Consider the following 16,944-nt stretch of genomic DNA (forward strand, 5'->3'; position numbering starts at 1 on the left):
ATAATTCAAAAATTGTAAAACTTACATCGTCTACTACTATCATCTGCATGTATTTAACATTTGTTACGATGAACATGTTATTTAGTTATGAACATTGCATCGATCATATGTATGCATGGTTGTCTGAAAATACTCAGCTTGTTAGTTCAAAATTCAAAAAATTTGTAAATATTCTTTGTGAAAAGAATATTACCGACGTGAGCTATGCGGTAAAAGCGATACGAAAAAGCGATGACTACGACTGTGAGTCACTCATTGATTGCGAGCTATTAGCATGTGGCGTGAAAAATATTATGTATGAAGCTATGAACTGACAAATGTTATTCTGAAAAATATTATGTATGAAAATAAATTTGTTTTATATAATACATGAAATGTAATATACATGAAGAATAATACGCAAAGTTTATACTTTTGTTACTTTTTCCATCCTTTCTTTGAAAAGATTATCTCCGACGGTTGGATCCGTATTTTTTTCTTTACAGTCATCTTCTTTAGGTCATCTTATAGATGTACCTTAGATTTTTTGTTTGTATAAGAAGAATTATTACGCTACATAATGTAAATATTTAAAGGGTAAAGAAATGGGAGAAAAACACATATGCACATTTAAAACAAATAAATATTTATTTCAATACTAAACATTGTACAATTTTATTTGACGTTGAGACCACCAATTGAATATTTTTAATACATTTTGCAGCGCGCAATGCTTTATGTGATTATTACATCGTAAAATATTATCTGCATCCAGTTTGTCTAGAGAAGGACAATCCTCATAATCCGCATCTAAGGTTTTAATGATCAGGTTACTTTTCAGATTGTCATCCAGAAGATTTGTCAACCATTTCCGCTTTTCACATCCTTTCACGTATATAAGTTGAAATGCATCATTTTCCAGTTTTTCATACATATTACCCACCACAGCTGCCGTAATCAAACTTTTGGCTCTGCTGTAATTAATGATCCCATCAGCCCATCGTAGCCCATGATGATTAGCCATCAACCAGAAAGCTTTTGATTTGTCAGACCTTGTGAGAAGATACCATGGTATGGGACTAGTAAAGGTATAATGAGAGAGAGCAGTTCCATTCCTGAGTATCGCTACTTCCTTCACGATAAATGTCTTTCCAACAACGAATCTTTGTAAATCCACAAACGTTGGTACAACCATGACGAAGTATTCTTGCACGCGTTCAGAAGAAGAAATAAACTGAATGTGCTATGGATAGTGTTTTTATCACTCTTTGTCACACACATACATACATACATCTGCAGCGTTGCTATTGTTTTTTTTAAATTATTATTATTAGTTGATTTTGCGCACTATATTGGTTAGTGGGCTGTATTCAACTACACGATCGTGCAGGATTAGACAATACGCGGTTGTATTCGCTGGTAAATTCTCTTTACATTCAAATTCTAATCGCACATCTACAGTGGTACTCTTGACAGACTCATTTTGACGCGAACAATCGATAACCACGAATGGACCTTGCTCCAGAAAGTCGGTAGTTGTTAACCATACCTCAGTACTGTTGCATCCAATGCAATATGATTTACGAAAACACTTATACATATCATAAAGTATTGCGTATCTATTTTTTGAAAAATCTAAATTCATATCATCGTATGGATAACACTCTGAATTAAGATAGAGCTTCATGTTGATCAAATTGCAGTTGTCGAATTGAGTTATATTTTCCGACATTACGTTCTTCCGACCAGTCTGCATCGCAAAGATAACATATCGCGGTTTTTCTAAATTAGTGGCTGTTTTAATGGTCCACAAGTGTTTGGTCGTGTTTTGCAGCAGAGGAAATTCATACAGATCCCATAAACGAAAACTCAAACTCATGTATCGTCCGGTCTCTAAAGTTTTTAACAAGCAAAGTTTATTGATATCATTCAAAATTACGTGAGGCATTCGCCATTGTATCTTGAATAATTCAATCTTAGGATGCAACGCTGAAGATCCTAGCAGACTGTTATTATCGCTACGCGATCGTAATACAATTAATTCGTGACGTGCGATAATCACTACACGCTTGTAATCTTCGCGAAATCCCAGTAACATGCTGAGAGGTATACAAAAGTTGAAGTATCCATCTACTGAAACAGTGTCAATGGTATTCCATGCGGCATTTTTCATGATAGCACTTTTATCTAAAGATAACGATACATAGTTTTTGAGCGTGGAAGTTATTCCCATGTTTCTGTTACGATCAATCTCCACACCATCCAGTTCATAACGAATCTCGTCAAACATGAACGCAACACAATTATATCCTAACGTTACAGTGGCATCATCTACTGTTGCTTGTTTTGTTACCTTCCCCTCAACATACAGATAACTCTCACATGGTAACGTGTATAAATCCTGCTGTTGTATAGGTATTCGTATCTCATCGCTGTGACCAAACGTTGTGTTAGCATATGGATTGTATGTGTGTGTCTCAATCTTGACAATGCGATTGTCAAAGACCGGTTCACTTTCAATGTTCAAAATGTCAATCATCTCGCTTGTTTCTTACGATGAATCCCAGAGATTTTAAAAATTCAATATTTGTCGTACTGAGTTCTTTTCTTTTCATAAAACCACTATTGTTTGCAGTCGTTTGTTTTTGTGCGATACAATTTTTTCTCATACATATCACCTGATCTGTCTCATGTAGTACAAGCATCTCAGATGTTTCCAAAATATGCAATTCGTATTAACGTTGTCGTCGTCGCACGTGCAGTCTGACGGTAATTTCTTTGCCTCGAAAATCGAGCAATCGTCCTTCTTGATCAACGATACGCACCGTCAAATCGGTAATGTGCTGTGCGATGATTGGAAGGTAAATGACATGTGCAGGCGTTTCCGATATCTTATATCCTGGCGATACTTTAGGCGAAAATTCATGTATCGTGTGTACACGAGTACTGTTGCTGTACGCACCACTGACGATGCTGCATTCTACACGAATAATATTCACATTAATAATTTTAATTGATGCGTCTGATTCATGCCATTGTTGTGGTTCTAATATACGATTCGATGAAAATCCCAAAAGCGAACCAATGTTGTTTGGTTTGCTAAAATTTATTCTGTGAACACATTTTAATTCACTCTTCATCGTATTATGATTAGCACGAATTATTATGGGATATTCATCCTCATCATATCCATATAGATTGTTTTTTGGGCGTACTGTTTCTTGAGAATGTAAAATTGTGCGTTTTAAATATCCATTTATAGCATGCAATTCATATGAGCCTTCCGGAATCGCAATTTCATTGTCATTAGTGCCATAGTAAAATTTATTATTTGACGAATTTACATTTGGTATCGTATTGTGCGTTTCGAAATCTGTTAAACCAAGTTCATAATAATCATCGCTCAAATCTATAGCGGGAAAGTAGCTCACCGTAAGGATGCTACTGTTGCCAGTCAACGTAAGCGTTAGAGACATGTTTGCAAACTGTCAAACAAATACTGGTTGCTACTAGTGGAATGTCATCATTTATATCCATATCGATCATCTACCGTATGGAGAAACTGTAAACATAATTGTCCACAAATGTTCTGATTAAAACGTTGATAGGAAATGCGATTGTATTCAATTTTCATCACATCTCTTTTAAGGTATTGAATCAATTCTTTGGGTGGTCGAAGATTTCCAAAACTATCGAAATATATCGCACGTTCTTTTCTCTTTGCATATGCTGCCCAATGAGTACCAGGCCCTTCAGTATCGTCCAAATTTATGATACCACTTTCGTTTATATGCGGCGACTTTGGTAATGCGTTATGCATGAAAACACCTCTAAAGAATGGGATACGCAAGCGCTTTGCCAAATGTTCCAATTGAACGTTTGTGGTCATACCAGTAGGCATTTTTATCATTTCTTCGACGTTTTTTTTTTTTTTTTTCCATTGCTGCACCTCGACCACGCTTGTGCGGAGCAAGATAGATTCCATGACCTTTCATGGCACGATCTTCCATGGCACGATTATGACGTTGCATCTCTTGCAGCTGACGTTGTGTAGCTTTCCAATCGTTCACCGTCTTTGCAACCCCCGCTGCCCCCCCAACCAAAGAACCAAGAACTCCTAGTAACGGTAGAACTGGTAAGACACCACCATGTTTTTTTATTGGAAGGACTCTTTTTCTGGTCACTTTCTTGGTCGAATTTTTGTTCTTTTTATTTATGCTCATACAGATTTTAGTTTTAGCTTTCATAGCTGCCCAAACGGTCATAGCAGCAGCTCTCTCACCCAAAGTCGAATCTTTCGCTACTATACGTTTTTTCGCTTTATCGGCAAGTATTTTGTCAGCTATATGTCTGTCGACTAGATTATTGTTACGTGAATAGGCTATATCGTGCTCACGACACGCTGCGTCTAACTGATTAATACCTCGTTCGCCTCTAGATAGTCGTTTCTTCAAATGAGTTCCCGGACCACAAAACTGATAGCCTGGAATATGCAGCTCAATAGGAAGTGCGTTTATTGCACGATTCAACAGACCTCTGCCAGTTTTTATTGTTGGTAACATTCACTACAATCTCTGATCAACGGTGCTGGACCGTCGATATGCGTTTGTTGCCACGGACGATTATAATGTTTCAAACATTGACGACATTGCTGAATCTCCAAATCGGCTCTTATATGTTTGGGGAGTTTATCCCACAAATCCTCAATATATTTTGAAAATTCGCGTAACAAAACAATCTTCGGTATGTATTTTAACTGTTCAGAGGTTAGATCTCGAATATCGCGAGTATCTGACAAAAGAAGAAACATTTCTAAATATCATCAGTATCTGACAGAAGAAGAAACATTTTTATACTGAGCGATTTTGATACGATGCACCCCTATATATAGTTCAATCGTAATGGTTTATTAATGAATTCAATTTTGCAGTTTGTAGAGAAAACATGCGGTTCATAAAGCAACCAAAAACGATAAGTGTGACAAATTTCGATGATAGAACACAATCAGTATTTGAGCAAGAAACGCGTCGACATGGAAACATGCTTCCAAGCACGATTCGTGGAATCATATGCGGTCCCTCGAATTGCGGCAAAACCAACGTGTTGATGAGCATGCTAGAAAGTCCTCACGGTCTACGTTTTGAGAATTTGTACGTGTACTCGAAATCATTGCAACAACCCAAATATCGTTACTTGGAAAAGTTGCTGACATTGATTAATGAAATTAGTTATTTTACATTCTCCAATAACATCGATGTAATTCCAACGACAGAAGCGTGCCCAAATTCAATATTTATATTTGATGACGTGGCATGTGACAAGCAAGATATGATAAAAGAATACTTTGCTATGGGGCGTCATTCGAGCATTGATTGTTTCTATCTCTGTCAGACGTATGCAAAGATACCTAAACATCTTATAAGAGACAATGCAAATCTGTTGATTCTCTTTAAACAGGATGGTACCAACTTGAAACATGTTTACAACGATCATGTGAACACAGATATGTCATATGAGGATTTTAGTGCATTGTGTCGCAAATGTTGGCAACATAAATACGGTTTCACAGTGATTGATAAGGATAGTCCTATAAACAATGGACGATATAGAAAGGGATTTAACGACTATGCTATACCATGAATTGTTCAATCATTGTTGTAACTTTAACGTGATAACTTCAACCTTCTACATGGTTCTAACATTGTTTCAACGTCGTTATAACATCAATGTGGTTGAACATAGTTCCAACATCGTTCCAACATCGTTGTAACATCAATGTGATTTTAACATAGTTCCAACATCGTTCCAACATCGTTCCAACATCGTTGTAACGTTAATGTAGTTCAACATTATTCAAACATTGTTCCAATATTATTGTAATGTCAATGTGGTTTAACGTTATTCAAACATCGTTCTAACGTCATTGTAATTTTAACGTTCACGAGGTATACATCATGAATCGTATCATGGACATCAAGGATCGCGAGAAAATAGTGAATGAGATTGCAAAAACAAGCAAATCAATCCGCAAGAAATATCGAGCTTTGAAAACCGGTAGGTTGAATGAAGATGTTACATTAGAGAGACATTTTAAACCCATTGTCGAACCTCTAAAGCAAATCGTGGAAAGAACCGCTAATGTAGAAGGTAACGTTGATGTAAAAACTGAGGCATCATCGATGAGTACAAATGTTAATGCAAAGAAGGTAATATTAAAACCTGGAAAAAAGAATGCAAAACGTAAGGTAAAAAAATGGAAATCTAACATGTCATGGGATTACTCAGATATGTCCACATTGTCCTCACCAAAACAGAAACAATTATATAATCCTCCACTAGTTTCTACTTCGATGGAAGCTTCTGAATATGAACAATCACATGAATCTTTGCTGATCAACACTCTACCCGTTGATGAGAATACTGCTTTCGAATATGAACAATCACATGAATCTTTGCCGATCAACAGTCCACCCGTTGATGAGAATACTGTTTTTGAAACCCCAGTTTCACCGTTTGCAATATCCGTGAAACATCGATTACAAATGCTCGAAGGACAGCAAAAGTTGCGTAATTATCTTGGTCCGTTGGGACAAATATACATGGGAGCTGTGCTAAGTGGTAAAAAAGATACTATAGATAGCGTTTATGGTGTACGTTTTAATAACGATGGAATTACACTTGGGGATAAAGATATCGATGTGGACAGAAACGATAATATAATTATAGATGGAATAACATACAAGGGAACACCAGGTCTTTACGAGCTAATATTTAAAAGAATTCCCAATGATGCTGTGTACACAGAGTCTGATATGCAAAAATACAAAAGTATACTGTTTGCAACGAATGCTCACAGACGTGGATACAACTCACAGAATCCTATAAGTGGTAATAGAGGATACAAGTATAAGTATATAATCGCTCCCCTAGTATCACATGTGTCAAGCAATAAAGTGGTAGGAAAAGGTTTACCACAAGAGACTACGATGTTACTAAATGATAACAAGATTGATTACATATATTGGAATGATCCGAACGAGTTGGTAGATCGTTTGCAATTGCTGGAAGCTTCGCGCCAAGCCGGCAACAACGCTCACAACAATGAAATTTCATCAATTATTGAAGAACTCCGTGAAGCTGGTCTTATTATATAAATTAAACAGCGCTGCATTGATATGAATTAGTCAGTTAATACTGCTTGCGTCGAAATGTCGATGAATAAGTTCGGAACATTGCATGAGGATAATGGCTCGAGAGCTACTCGAATACAACAACAACAACAATGGAATAAATACGCTGAAAATTATGTACACGAAAATGCTCTTTGTCTAAACGATGCAAAAGAATTTGATGCAAGGTCGCGCAAGATACAACATGTAGCGCAACCGGAAGCTGACAGTGACGTTGCAACCAAACGATACGTGGAAGAGCGTATTGCAGGTGTGACAGGTCATTTGAATGACGTTGCAAGCAAACGATACATACAGGAAAATGCCCTTTGTCTAACTGCCGATGATAAAAGTTTTGATGCAAAAAGGCTTAGGATACATCATGTATCGTGGCCGAAAGCCTTCGATGACGCTGCACACAAAAATTATGTGGATGAAAACTTAAATAATGTTAAACTTCTACTGCATAATAGTATAGTTGAAAACATAAATAATGTTAAACTTCTACTAAATACTAGTATAGCTGAAACGATGCAGTATGTAGATAAAAATGTTGAAATTTTAAAAAATCTACAAAATGACTTTGAGATGAAAAACATGCAGAGAATAAATACCTTTCATCAGAACGTGGAAACATACGTAGACTTTTTACAGTCTATGATATTGAAATTTCAGAAAAAATAGAATATTGCAGTTAAATTGACATATCATCAAGTTTAACCACAACAACAATGCTCACGACAATAAGCTTCTATTTATTATCAAGGAAATTCGCGAAGTCGGTTTGATTGTAAATAAAAGTTTGAGTCATACCGATATCAGTCAGTGTTGAAATGTCAATCAATGGATATTCAAAGTAAGACGAAATATACGTAACAACTCTTAAACAACACTTCATAATGGGAAAAAAGATAAAGAGATCTACAAAAACTAATGAGAGAAAAAAGGAACAACTCATTAGTAATGAAAGGCAGCAACTCGTTGAGGAACTACACGCTCCGGCGAGAAAAAATTTTCCGCGAAGACGCGTCATAGTTCATGGATATGACGATCCATGGCAAGCCGATATCGTCGAGATGATTCCATACTCACGTTTCAACAGAGGCTATCACTACATACTCACCGTTATAGATGTGTTAAGCAAGCATGCATGGGCCATACCACTCAAGAGTAAAGGCGGAAGCGAGACGGCTAACGCAATCACCGAGATAATTCGAGAGAGCAAGAGATGTCCAAGAAACCTACAAACTGACATGGGGAAGGAATTTTATAACGCCTACGTGCAAAAACTCTTTAAAAAAAAATGATATCAATCATTATTCCACATATTTGATGTTGAAGGCATCGGTCGTTGAGCGATTCAATCGCACGTTGAAAAATGACATGTGGAAAATGTTTACGTTCAACGGAACCTACAAGTGGATCGACGCGTTGCCACAGCTTGTCGCGGAGTACAATACGCGCAAGCATCGAACAATCGGTATGCGGCCTGTTGACGTTACCCCCCGCGATCGCTGAAAAACTGTTGACTACCGTGTACAGCACGATAAAGATTGTTGGTCCAGCAAAGTTCAAAGTAGGCGACTCGGTACGCGTTAGCAAATACAAAACAGTCTTCGAGAAAGGTTATACACCAAATTGGACCACGGAGGTGTTTAAAATTGTTAAAGTACAGCGCACTAATCCTGTAACATATCTGCTCGATGATTATCGTGGTAAATCTATCGCTGGAGCATTTTACGAGTATGAGTTGCATCGTGCGACTTATCCAAACATGTACCTCGTAGAGAAAGTATTACGCAAAAAGGGGAACATGGTTTACGTCAAGTGGTTGGGATTCGACGGATCACACAATTCTTGGATTCACAAAGACAATATTACATAAGAATATTTTCTTTATTATAATCATATAAAAAAAAATATTGTAAACATATGAATATAAAATACATTTTTTTTTTACATATATGAGGTTTCTTTATTATCCCTCCTCAATATATTCTTCTTATTATTAATACATACACGTTCTTAATGTAAAATGCATATAAAATGGCTATAATGTATAAAATACAATCATCCTTAATACATATTTCAATGTTCTTAGTATTAACTCACACATTTTTAATAGAAAATAAAAACGTAAAATGTATATTATGAAATTACAAAAGTATTAAAAAATACATAAAATGTAACATAAGTGTATAATGTGAAATACATGAAACATTAAATGTACAACTATAAAATAAATGTAAAATGTAAAATACATGAAATGCAACGTATAAAATATATAAAATGTGAGATGTAAAATTAGCAAATATATGTAAAATACAAATACAAAATACATAATGTATAAAATACGATATATTATAAAGGTATCCGATAATGTCCCCATGGTAATGTATTTACAGTCGAATCTACATATCGCTTATCGTCGTATGGACTCAGAGCAATTTTCGTCTCGTGGATGGTGTACACCTCATGCAATTTCGATCTTATACAAGTCTGCTGTCGTGTCATTTCAATTTCATTTCGCAGACACAGCATATAATCGTCGAACGTTATAGTACGCGCTATGATGTTACTCTTGACACCTTTGACCTTTTTAGTGTCTTTTCTACCGTCTACCCTTAATGCGTACATTTTTGCTCTAAGTCCAACGAACTCTGTCATTATCGCGCCATTATTTTCATCTTTCATCAGCCCTAGTTTTTTTTTATTGACACGTGGAATACCATATGCATTGTCAACCGGATAATCGCTCGTGTCAAATCTACTAATGTCACGCTTCATGATATCGTACACATCATTGCACTCGATGTGGTATATAAGACTATCCGTATCGGTGTACATGACTTTACATTTATTGTGAAACAATGGTAACATATACTCATAATGAAATTCATACAAACATGTCTTGGATATGTCAAGAATAGACATACCCACATAAATCGGTTTGTCGAATTTTGTCTTAAGTTTTCGCAATTCAATGGCGACTAGATTTTTCGAAAAGACGCTTCGACTATGGAAATTTGGTTTCGCAATCATTGCCTCAGCGCCATACCGCCCGCCCCACTTTGTTAATAATTTTACATTAACGTGATTGCGCACGTTCTCCATGGTTTTCCCGAATACCGCGTTGTTCATTAATTTATACAAATTTTTCTCAAAATCGTTCTTGGCATGAGTTCTGAAATTTGTATTAAGTTGAATGTAATTGCGAAGCCATGAAGATTGTGCGAATTGTAATATACGGTATATCTTTGTGATACGAAGACCGTGACGCATGCACTGCTGCAGATTGCGATAGTGTATTACGTAACGCTTCTTATCATACAGAGTCGCGACGAGCTTGGGCTGCAACTTGCCAGGCGGTTTTTCATGCGTTGGACAGAATGGTAGATCGATGTGCGCGTTGTGTTTATTTTGTGGGTACTCTAGATCGACCTCGAAAATATAACCTGTGGGCGAATCTGAAGCGATTGTGGTAACGTCAAAGTTTGAGATGTTTTCGACCCATTGAAATTCGGCGTAAGGCAATGGTTGACACATTGCCCATCCGTATAGATTGTTTACGTCAAAGTACATGAGGTACGACGATGGATCGTACGACTGCATGTGCTTGTTATTGGCCCTCGCATATCTGCACGAACATTGGCTCAGGCCACCGCGTATGCCACGCTCGATAAACATAACCATTTCAATATCTGTGAGTAGTTCGAAATTGATGCAAGTATGTTTCAGCATCGCGTCCCATGTAAAACCCGGTAGAGTATAATAATATGCGGGGTCGAGTCCGTAACTCGCAACGCAACTGTCACGAAAATTTTCAAATATATCAGCTAACAACAATACGTCGGTTTTCAAATACAGATCGCTGTACTCGCCCAAGGTTTGAATGGAGAACTGCTGCCACACGTTGACAGCGTGTGCGTAATCGCTTTCGGATACAGTGTCGCCGGTCAAAGAACTGTAAAACAATTCGCGCGGCGGTAACCATATATCCTGCAACTTGTCCACGCAATCTACGTATTCGTAGGGAAACACGCCTTTTCGCGTCAATAAATCAAAATTTTCTGCAGATAAATTACTGAATTCACGTTGCAATATTGATAGTTTATCATTACTGAGAAAGGATGTTAATTTGTCAAGACTCGTATTAAGAAATTTGAAAGAATCGATAAACCGTAATTTTACACAAATTTTCCGCTCATTATCTTCAGTGTTTTTAACATGTTTAGTAAATGAAATGTATTTTTCTTTTGTGATGGGAAGTAAGTCGATTTTCCCTTCGTACGCGGTAACTATCTCTTTGATGATGAAATGTGCATCATACCCAGATAAGTTGTGAAAAACTATGGGAATGCAATGTGAATCTTTGTAATTTAAATTGCAATCTGAATGTGCGGGACCTCTATAACGACCGGTCAAATGACAATGATCGCGTGCCCGTGTGTCGTTTGGCGCGAACGGTTTTTCACACACATGACAGTGCGTAGCGCTATAAAAATTTTCCCATTCGTCTCGCGTGAAATCCATGGGGACATTAGCCGACAGAATATCCTTAACGTTATGCGCTATATTTCTTAATTGCTCTGCGAACCATGCAACGCAATTTTTACCGCGATGAAATCGATACCTTGATAAAGACTCATCGTAAGTGCAGTGCATGTAATATCCAACGCTGAATACTTCATGATGCTGAGACGCATATGTCGGCATTCTCGGATCAGTATTTAGCTTCTTTAGAACGCATTCCAAGTCGGCATACACCACAAAGGGAACTCGTTCCTTTCTGTTGTAGTTTTTGAAACTCAGCCATTTGTTATCTTCGCTCGGTAGTTGGATAGCACAGTCATTTAATTCTCGACAATCAACGACGTGGGCTTCCAATTTCTCGTTCGTGCTGAAATAGTGCAAACATCTGCAAAAACATAATTTATTATTATAATTTATTATAATTTGTTTCTTTTATACAAATTTTACAATTTTATTGAAATATACGTACCGATCGCACAAGTATTTTTTATGTTCATGTTTACTGAGTTGTGAGCTCACGAGGCGGGATAGATTCTTAATCCATGTGAAATGCCCCACATTGTCATCTCGCGGGTCCTGCAGATACAACAGATTGACATGCTTCTCTTTCTTCTTATCAGCAAGCCGTAGTGGTAAAATTGCAAGTTGTTCCTTTGTTTTTTCTGTGCAATATACATTGATTGAGAGATTATTTAATTGTTCAAATTTTTTTATTTGATTCAACGTCATTGGAAACTTAATGTTTTGCAAATTTAGCACTGTCGCATAATGTGGATATGAAGATTCCCGATATGTATGTTCTTTGGCAGGATGCAAAGCAGCGACCACTGACCATGCAAAACATGCATTATCCATAGATTTTACATTGATCACCGCTTTCTTCATCATTATCTCCCGAGGCAACTGGATATAACACCCTGCATGCAATGGATTGTGCTTGTTGATGTTGACCGTAAGATTAAGGATTCGTGATAACGCCCACCCGCTATCACGTTCCTGGAAATCTTCGAGGGATGCCAATATGAATTCGATGACATGCTGCTTGTACCACTCGTATAAGTTTGATGTTTGAAAGAGTTCATAGTTTTTCGTGTTGATACTCTTATTAGCACGTTTATCTCCCGTCACAAACTCACCATTGAACGTGGTATTCACTTTTGCACTGTTGTGTCTTTTTATAACGTCTTGCACTTGCTCGAGCACTACACTACCAGCGTCTTCCAAAAATTGTCGCGGTTCAATATAATCAGCGTTAATTACAGCACCAGTCAATATACGATTTTCAAATGCTGTATCGATCTCTCGCCAAACAAGTTTTTTTGCGTTATTATAGTCACTAGTGCCCACGTATTCACCACCGATGTGCATGAAATGTCTCTCCAAGCGAGTCTTTGCACCCTCGAGTCGTGTGATTCTAGCAACCAAAGATTGTCTATGTCCGATTGAGAGTCGTGAACGCTTGACACGACTGCGTTCTTCAAGCTGTTTAATAAACTCCTCGCATCGCTGTGCCCATGCAAAATATTCGCTTAAGGTGATGATTTGGTGGGACCGCTCCAACAGATCTCGTTCAGTTTGCTCGAGATCTTCCATGTTTTACATTGTCTTTTTCACACAATTTTTTTATATTTCGAAGCACTTGCAAGTGACTCTGTCACATAATTCACAATACCACACTGCATCAATGATATTATAATCATGATAATTTATGATTATCAATTCGATGCACTTTCCAATGCCTGTATGAATCGCAATATATAGAACTTCGTTGTACTCAATCTTTTGAATGATTTTCATTGCCCAATCATTACAATCATAATTTTTTTCATTGTAATATCGTAGTACACCATATTTATAGTGCCATTCAAATTCTTTGTCTACCTCTCTCTTGCACTCATCCAACATCCATCTATATACTTCCCATCGCACGTGATATGGCCAGTCATATGGGGATTCAGTGTCAATATCAACCCCTTGTCAGACGATGCGTTCACTGGTTCCACGTATACCGAGTTCGCGATCGCATAAAAACTGTGCCAGTGATATTCGTTGTACACCCGTGAATCTTTCTCCTCGTAGATCCTCGTCCTTCAGAATATCAATGATATCTTGTCTGTATTCAGCATCATGATCACAATTATTATTGTTCAATATATAGTCTAAAGCGTTGTCATACTGGTTGAATTTTTCCATATTACCTACGTAAAGGTATACACTATTATAATGCAACATTCAGTTTCTCTCACTGCGTACATACAGGACACATGTTGCATTGGAATATCAAATACAATGCTCTTCTGCAGTTTGAGCAATAACGTTCATTCACTGCAGCATGTAGTTCGATCTCATGTCTTTTAACAGAGTATATCACTTCTATATCACCGTGGTCAGACAGATTGATCATGCATGAAGTGCATACAACATCATTACCCGTGGAATAATAACTATACATAACACACACTTTGGAACGTTCGGTTAATGCACGAATTTGTTTGCGAGACACTACCTTAACGATTTTATTGGTGGAGATCTCACTTTGATCGCTGTTATAGTCACTGTCATCTGATAACGGGCTGTCTTCGTCCAACAATTCATCCATTACCGCTTTAAAATTATTATACTTGGTGGGACCACTCCAACAGATCACGTTCAGTTTGCTCAAAGTCTTCCTTGTTTTATACAATTTTTTCCACACACTTTTTTCACAGTACTTGCATGTAATGTTGTCGCATAATTCACAGTTTTTACCAATCAATACGCGGATGACTTTCAAATCCATGATTTGACACGCTTAGTTCATCGTTATATATTTTCGTCTAGCGCTTCCCCCTCTAAAACTTCAACATCATATTTGTTTCATACTAATTATTTATGAGAACATGACAAATATCGATAGCGCATTATCATCACGGAAGAAAACTTAGCTTTTACATTTATAGGTTTTTTAACAGATAATCGCATACTTTTCTTAACAAACCTTTGTTATAACATTTTTAAAAACATAGTGTCTAATAATGTCTAATATAAGTTTTGAACAGATAATTGCATTCCTTTTTTACTCACCTTTGTTATGCGATAAGTTAATGTACCTAATGGTACCCTTCACTTAAAAACTACCATATCATTAAAAATTAGTAAATTCCACCCGATAAGCGTCCCCGCCTCGCGTGACGTTGTCACCCCCGCACCACCAAATACCCCCCCGCCCCGCTCCCCGCGCATTGCCCCATGGCTCAGAACCGGCCCTATTACCCTACTCCTCTCCTATACTCAAAACCAAAACCAAATCGGGCGGAGACAAGAAGAGATGGACCATTAGCTGATCATCTGTACGAAATAACAATTTCGCGAGTTCCCAATAGACAAGCTCCAAATTTGGTGGTTTTGAAAGCGCCTACCAATCCAAGAAAGATATCGCCTACACCTCAATCCTTCCCTTCGGAAAATTGAGTATAAAATCGCGATCCCAAAGATCGCGAGCAGCTTTTTACTCTTGATCGAGTGCGAGTCGAAAAATTTCGTCGCGAGTTCGCCAATTCACGCTTTTAACAATTACTCGAGTGCAAGTCGGGACAAACATTAAGTGTCGAACAAAAAGCGAACCGTAAGTGAAGTGAGTGCACTTGTGTACTCCCGTGGCTTATCACTCTCCAGTTCCACCAGCCTAGAGTCCTGACGGACTGACTTGTTCCGGCCAACCGAGAACCGCCCGAGTACCCAAAGACCGGCACTCCGGACTACGCTCCCTCAAGAGGAAACATCCCGACAAGTAGTAAGTCTGTAGACATAAATTTTCACCGAGTCCCGATTTCCGTTATGTAAAATAAAACTTAAAATTGTAGTGGACAATAATTTCTTCCATCGTAATCGGTTGAACCTAAAAAGAAAACGGAGACGGGCGATCAGGCGGGCTCGCGCTTATCCGGACCCTACCACGCTCACTTCGCGTTCAAAGGGCTTTTCACCTTCGACGGGAAACGCGGATTCAGAGGCTGTCCTTCGAGAGTTTGACCGAGCGTTCTGGTGCGGGGATTCAGAGGCTGTCCTTCGAGAGTCCGACCGAGCGTTCCGGTGCGCGGATTCAGAAGCGGTCATCGTTTCAACATCCGAAGATAGCGCCCACAACACCCGTAATTTCGCCACGGTCTCGGATTCTAACAATAGACAATTTTCTTCACCCCCTCCTCCCTCACCTCACTATTCCTCTATCAGTTCTCCCGAACCAGAAGAGGTTCCTCCCCCACCTTCACCCACACCATCCCTTGAGTTTTTAGCCGAATTCCCCCTCCTACCTTTCCGTCCAAGATGTTATTATTACGATGGCACTCAAACCTTCTTATTAGAAATTTAGAACAATTCCCCCTTAAAATAGATCCTCTTCTCCACCATTTCCGCGAACTTACAATTAATCCGGAAGTCCTTTTAAACATTCTACCCGCCCGCGCTCCTAACGACTCTATCTTAGTATTTACACTTTACTATTTCGATTCTTTTGCTATCCCCGCTGACTTTTTCTATAACTTCTTTCCCCCTTCATACGCCACCGTAGAAGAGTTACCTTGACATTCAAATCTCCTCCCGACTTAGAAAAGGAAAATAATTGTATAATAGATATTAGCTTTTTAGCCGATCTTTCAAATTATTATTTTGTAATTATAAAATATAATTTTTAGATTATTTTAACTATCTGAGCCGATCTTTTAAATTATTATTTGTAATTATGATAACCGATCTCTCAAAATTAATTTTTGTAATCATGCTAGCCGATTTATAAATTATTATTATTATTATTAAATATGTTGCCCAATTCATTCGACAGATTATTATTCTGTCAATTTTTCATTTGTCGGTATTAAAATTCTTATTTATCATTATGTTAACCGGCACTAAAATTATTATTGTATCCAAGCAAATCTATCCATTATTATACCAGCAGTATTAATAGTACCTTTATAAAACTAAAACACATGACTTCAGCGCTTATTCTAATGTACAAAAACGTTAAAATAAATTCTTTATATGTAGTTTTTAAAGAATTTTCATTAACTATTTAATTTCAAAGACCACCCCCGGATCTCCACTCCTTGATCAAAGATTGCACCAGGTCCGGTCCCGAGTTAAAGTGATTCAATTCACTGACTCAAAACTTGGACCACGAGCGCATGACACGGAAACAGGGTTATAACGAGCTTAAAAGGGCACGCTGACCCATATTCTGCGTTGTAAAAAGTGCGTTCGACCCAAGGCACCTACCCTCTCTTAT

At 37.7% G+C, this 16,944-nt stretch overlaps 3 protein-coding genes across 3 annotated transcripts; 1 reads left to right on the forward strand and 2 right to left on the reverse strand.

The window, feature by feature from the left end:
* Positions 1–1,309: 1,309 nt before the first annotated feature.
* On the reverse strand, positions 1,310–2,518 carry LOC118646872. The gene has a single exon (XM_036290714.1). The coding sequence runs from the start codon at positions 2,516–2,518 to the stop codon at positions 1,310–1,312; it is 1,209 nt and encodes a 402-aa protein (XP_036146607.1).
* Positions 2,519–8,047: 5,529 nt separating this feature from the next.
* Positions 8,048–8,455, forward strand: LOC118646874. The gene has a single exon (XM_036290718.1). The coding sequence runs from the start codon at positions 8,048–8,050 to the stop codon at positions 8,453–8,455; it is 408 nt and encodes a 135-aa protein (XP_036146611.1).
* A 1,054-nt stretch (positions 8,456–9,509) lies between these two features.
* Positions 9,510–13,274, reverse strand: LOC118646876. The gene is made up of 2 exons (XM_036290722.1): positions 12,151–13,274; positions 9,510–12,066 (listed from the first exon to the last, which is right to left on the reverse strand). The coding sequence occupies exons 1-2, from the start codon at positions 13,272–13,274 to the stop codon at positions 9,510–9,512; spliced, it is 3,681 nt and encodes a 1,226-aa protein (XP_036146615.1).
* Between the last annotated feature and the right edge of the window lie 3,670 nt (positions 13,275–16,944).

The sequence above is a fragment of the Monomorium pharaonis genome, chromosome 1 (genome assembly GCF_013373865.1).
Source record: "Monomorium pharaonis isolate MP-MQ-018 chromosome 1, ASM1337386v2, whole genome shotgun sequence".
Classification (NCBI taxonomy): Eukaryota; Metazoa; Arthropoda; class Insecta; order Hymenoptera; family Formicidae; genus Monomorium; species Monomorium pharaonis.

What these genes read in the sequence shown, in the direction of transcription:
- LOC118646874 (XM_036290718.1), top strand. Translation starts at nt 8,048, where the DNA reads ATGGGAAAAAAGATAAAGAGATCTACAAAAACTAATGAGAGAAAAAAG.
- LOC118646872 (XM_036290714.1), bottom strand. Translation starts at nt 2,518, where the DNA reads ATGATTGACATTTTGAACATTGAAAGTGAACCGGTCTTTGACAATCGC.
- LOC118646876 (XM_036290722.1), bottom strand. Translation starts at nt 13,274, where the DNA reads ATGGAAGATCTCGAGCAAACTGAACGAGATCTGTTGGAGCGGTCCCAC. An exon ending in AAAAAATACTTGTGCGATCG is followed by an intron (nt 12,067 to 12,150) that starts GTACGTATATTT and finishes ATGTTTTTGCAG; the next exon opens with ATGTTTGCACTATTTCAGCA.